The 4,241-nt window shown below is 39.0% G+C and overlaps 1 protein-coding gene across 3 annotated transcripts; it reads right to left on the reverse strand.

Moving 5' to 3' along the window:
* Positions 1-861: 861 nt before the first annotated feature.
* On the reverse strand, positions 862-3,918 carry LOC112516994 (protein SIP5-like). Of its 3 annotated transcripts, none has more exons than XM_025124274.1 (9): positions 3,755-3,918; positions 3,287-3,606; positions 3,126-3,177; positions 2,994-3,039; positions 2,788-2,869; positions 2,560-2,704; positions 2,359-2,449; positions 1,524-1,584; positions 862-1,415 (listed from the first exon to the last, which is right to left on the reverse strand). In XM_025124274.1, the coding sequence occupies exons 2-9, from the start codon at positions 3,479-3,481 to the stop codon at positions 1,008-1,010; spliced, it is 1,080 nt and encodes a 359-aa protein (XP_024980042.1). In that variant the 5' UTR covers positions 3,482-3,606; positions 3,755-3,918; the 3' UTR covers positions 862-1,007. The 3 variants fall into 3 exon arrangements, with proteins under 3 accessions (XP_024980042.1, XP_024980043.1, XP_024980041.1); XM_025124275.1 differs by having other exon boundaries at positions 935-1,415; positions 2,359-2,431; XM_025124273.1 differs by lacking the exon at positions 3,755-3,918 and having other exon boundaries at positions 935-1,415; positions 3,287-3,718.
* Between the last annotated feature and the right edge of the window lie 323 nt (positions 3,919-4,241).

The raw sequence follows: 4,241 nt of genomic DNA on the forward strand, positions 1-4,241 counted from the left end.
CAGTGTGTATTTTTAGCTAACTCACATAAGTCACTGTCTTCTAGTTTCATATCTCCTATCCATCAATCATATCATTATTTTAATGAAAAAAATAAAAAAAATAAATATGTTTTCAATAAAATAGTAACTTGTATTTAGTGATGGCTAGATCGGCCCGGCCCGGCCCGGCCCGGCCCGGGACCGTCGGAGGACCGGGACCGGGGTCGGCAAAGGACCGGCCCGGGACCGAGACCGGTAAGGACCGATTATAGGACCGAAAACCGGGACCGGTTGGGGTTTTTGGTAGTTTCATGGGACCGGACCGGGACCGGCTATGGACCGGCCCGGCCCAAAAATTCAAATAATTTTATAAATAAATGTATTTTCAAATAATTTTATAATGTATTTTTATAAGCCAATGTAATTTTAATTATGTTAAAACGTATTTTTAAAGTGTATTTGAGTAACCCAATTGTAAATTTTATAATGTATTAAAAATATATATCATTACAAAAATTATAAAAAAAATCTTATTTTTTAATGCCAGGACCGGCGGCCCATAACCGGTTACGAAGTACCTTGACCGGTCCTACCATTTTCGACCAGTTACGCCAGGACCGGTTATAACCGGTTATGAGAAAGCTTGGGACCGATTAGGCCCGACCCAGAACCGGTTTTTGGCTATCACTACTTGTATTCAGATGATTAATAGAACTAACAAATTTTCATTCACATGTGAAGATACCTTCCATGCTGAAGATTGCCAGATCCGGCAACCTCTGGCAATGCAGTGCGGAAATACATGTTTCAAGATGATTGATGCTCAAATTCCCATATCCAAAATGCATGTTTCAAGACGATTGATGATGAAATTTTGTACAAAACCTGTTAAATATATTTGATCAAATTAAACCCAAAAAGGGCAACATTGTTCATCTACCGACTCCATTAACAACAAACAACCAGCTCTTTACATTCACTCAAATCTATCTTTCTGTTTCACATATGAAAGAAAAAAGATGCATTAATTAACGCCATTCGATCTCGGGGGAAGCGGTCCGAGCACGAGCCTCCGAAAGTGAAACCGCCATGGCCACCATCATCTGCTCTTCAAAACTCTCCATCTCCATTGCCATGTCATCGTGTAGGGGATATGCTCCGGTGGTTCGACCACCGCCATCATCTACTGTACTCCAATCATCATAGCCACCGCTTTCTACCATCTCCGATCCCTCTTCCCTTCCCGAAAACCTGCTGTTACTTGACGATTCTCCTCCTACTTGCTGTCTTGCTATTGTACATGCCAGACCACCAGAAGGTGATGAGGACGAGGTCGATTCGGCCCGTGGGGACATGGCTGCTGAAATACGATGTTCAGCTGCGTACTTTGCTAATTGAGTAGCGTCACCGTAGCTACGGTGGCGCTTGTCATCCTCCTAATCAACAGAAATATACAAAATAAGCAAATAACAGATTGATTTAAAATTTTTTAATAAATTTGATCAACCCTTGATCATTATTAATATCAACTCGGACGTACGTACCTGAAACGAGAGCCAGATGGCTTCCATAAGCATTATGTTCTCGAGATCAAATTCATCATCTCTGCATTTCCAACAAGATACGTAGGAAACAACATTAACGACCACCGAAGATTTTTAATGGATTCTTTGGGAACTTGAATAGAAAAGAAAAATCCATGCCATTTATCATCGATGTGCCCCGATTATGTGTTTCAGAACCTACCATTAAATGTTAATTAGTACTTTCAACCAAAAACCTTCGACCCAAAGCAAAATCGGAGTTCTTCTACAAGAATTTGTCCAAATCAAAAGGTTTGAGAGGAGGTTAGGTATCACAAAAGGTCCGTTTCTTTTTGGTAACTATGGGTGTCTATGTTCGGGTCAGCTTACATGTACCTCAACTAATCCCATGGAGCCCTGAAGATAACAGTCAGAAAGATCCCAAGTGGCACAGAGGAGACGCAAAACCTATGGAGAGGAGCACTATTGTCTAGCCTTTATTTGTCAATTAAGTTGACCCCACGGTAGCTAGTCCTTGTTCCTTCTACATGTTTGCTCACACTCTTGTACGAGCCAAGGGTCTTTACAGAAACAACCGCTCTAGTCTATGGCAGAGGTCAGGTCTGCTTGCATCCCACCCCACCCCACCCCACACAAGACTTTACTTTCTAGTGGGATTTACCTGGTCAATTCGGTTTGATTCGTTCATAGAGTATATTTGAGGAAAAATTAGAAGGTTTTGATCCTTTTGATCGTGTTCTTATGGGAAAGTTTTGTAGCTAATGAAAGACAAATTTACAGTTGTTCTTGGGTGTTGAAGTTCTACTATATTTCACCCAACTCGATGAAATTATACCTGTTTTGCGTAGAGCCTGAAGGATGGGTGATTGCCGAACCACCTAGCTGCTGAGTAGAAACGATTTCCTCACCTTCGGAAGAACACGGCACTGCAGATAAATAGGTAGTAACGAAAAACTGAAAAACAAAAGCAAGAACGGGTGTATGATATCCAAAGACAATACCCAAAAACTAGTTATGTTCATGATTGTGCCCGTACCTATTACTGAGATATTTCCAACCTCATTTGGATCAATTATGCTGCTTGAAGAGCTCATCTCTTGCCTTCTTAGCATCCTTTCCTCGTCATCTTGAATTTCTCGCCGTCTCATTCTTATTTTTGCAGCTATCACCCGTTGTTCTTCCTGAATGTAATCATATATTACACAATCGAAGAGAAACCCAATTAAAAGATCGATAAAGCAAGATTTTTTCGTTTAGTGCTTACAATTTGCTCCAACCCCATTTCCTCCTTAGTCTTCACCCCTCTATACTCCACAGCATAGTTAAAGGTTTTACAAAATGGGCACCTTAAATATTGTCAAGGATCAAAATCATCGAGCATAGAAGCTAAAAAACAATCAAACTCAATAGGGAAAACCGTAAACTTGATGATCAAAACATATAATCTTGGTTAAAGACCGAAAAGGATACTGTGTCGGGCGTGCTGAGTTGGGTGTCTTCATCTGCAGAAAACACTCTGCAACAGAAGAAAGAAACATTTGAACATAATCGGATTGTTCGGAAACAGACCCGATTAAACAAGATTAAGCACATCATTTGTACCTGTACAGATGCCTTTCATGCAGCATGTTGAACGATTCAGACTTGGATAATACTATCAACAAATAGAAATATATACATAATCATTTCAATTGCAACATGATAGTTCAAGAAACCAACTAAATATATCAAGAACTGTAACATTTCAATTCAAGAAAACAGACCAAGAAGCAAATTGGGCATTCTTCAAGATCGCAGATAGAGTCATCATCTTCACCAGGATAACAAGGAGCGAGCTTAGAATCGAGTATAAGCTTACGAAGTTTTTTATGATCTACATCCATGTGCTGGTACAGCCCTTGAGGCCTTGTATACTTCTCGTCCACCAGCTGTCTCTTTCGACCCAATTTATTCCCCATTTTATCGATTATCCTCTCGAATTTATTGCAAAACCCTAATTTTGATTTCCACCTGATACGACGGCATACCACAATACAAGAAAACACGTTCTTGAAAGAAGTAGTAATTCAATGCCCTTATCATCCTGAAATCAAGAAAATAGCAAAAAGAAAGCAAATTCGTTGTACCCATGAGAATCGATGAACAATCCAACTTGGGGAACAGAAAATTAATGATGAATTCGATCTGGGAAATGTGATTAAGAATGAACCCAGTTGAAAAGAAAGAAAGACCTTGAATTTCTTGAAGGTGTGTGAGGGTGGCTACTGAAATCAAAACTTTGCGTGCAGGTTGAGTATGGAAGAGATTGCTGAAAAAAGACGAAGGGAACACGATTAGAACTTTCTGTGATAATATATGTGAGAAAGAAAGAGACCGAGAGTGTCTGTGCGTATGCCTGTTCTTGATGCTTCTTGAATCTTGATTGATGATATAAGAAAGGAATAATTTTATTGTCTTCCCTTTTCGACTCAAATTCTAGTTTTTATCACATTTATATCATTAAAAAAAAACGTTTTTCAAGGCTGGCATCGTATGATAGTTGTTAAATGATTTAATACAAAATGATCAAGTGGTTAAAATGATCAAGTGACTTGAATGATTAAGTAGAAAATAAAATATAATTGTCTGGTAATTGTTAACAATAAATTAGGGTGTTGAATGGTTAAGGAAGGTCTATGATGCAAAATTATTTAAAGGATTTTTGAATCATTAAGAGGT

This window comes from Cynara cardunculus (genome assembly GCF_001531365.2).
Source record: "Cynara cardunculus var. scolymus isolate 2C chromosome LG 8, CcrdV1, whole genome shotgun sequence".
NCBI lineage: Eukaryota > Viridiplantae > Streptophyta > Magnoliopsida > Asterales > Asteraceae > Cynara > Cynara cardunculus.

Excerpts from the sequence above, each read along its gene's own strand:
- LOC112516994 (XM_025124274.1), bottom strand. The coding sequence starts at position 3,481 with ATGGGGAATAAATTGGGTCGAAAGAGACAGCTGGTGGACGAGAAGTAT. Across the intron at positions 3,178-3,286 it reads AATGCCCAATTTGCTTCTTG|TATTATCCAAGTCTGAATCG; the intron begins GTCTGTTTTCTT and ends ATTTGTTGATAG. Across the intron at positions 2,450-2,559 it reads TGGAAATATCTCAGTAATAG|TGCCGTGTTCTTCCGAAGGT; the intron begins GTACGGGCACAA and ends ATTTATCTGCAG.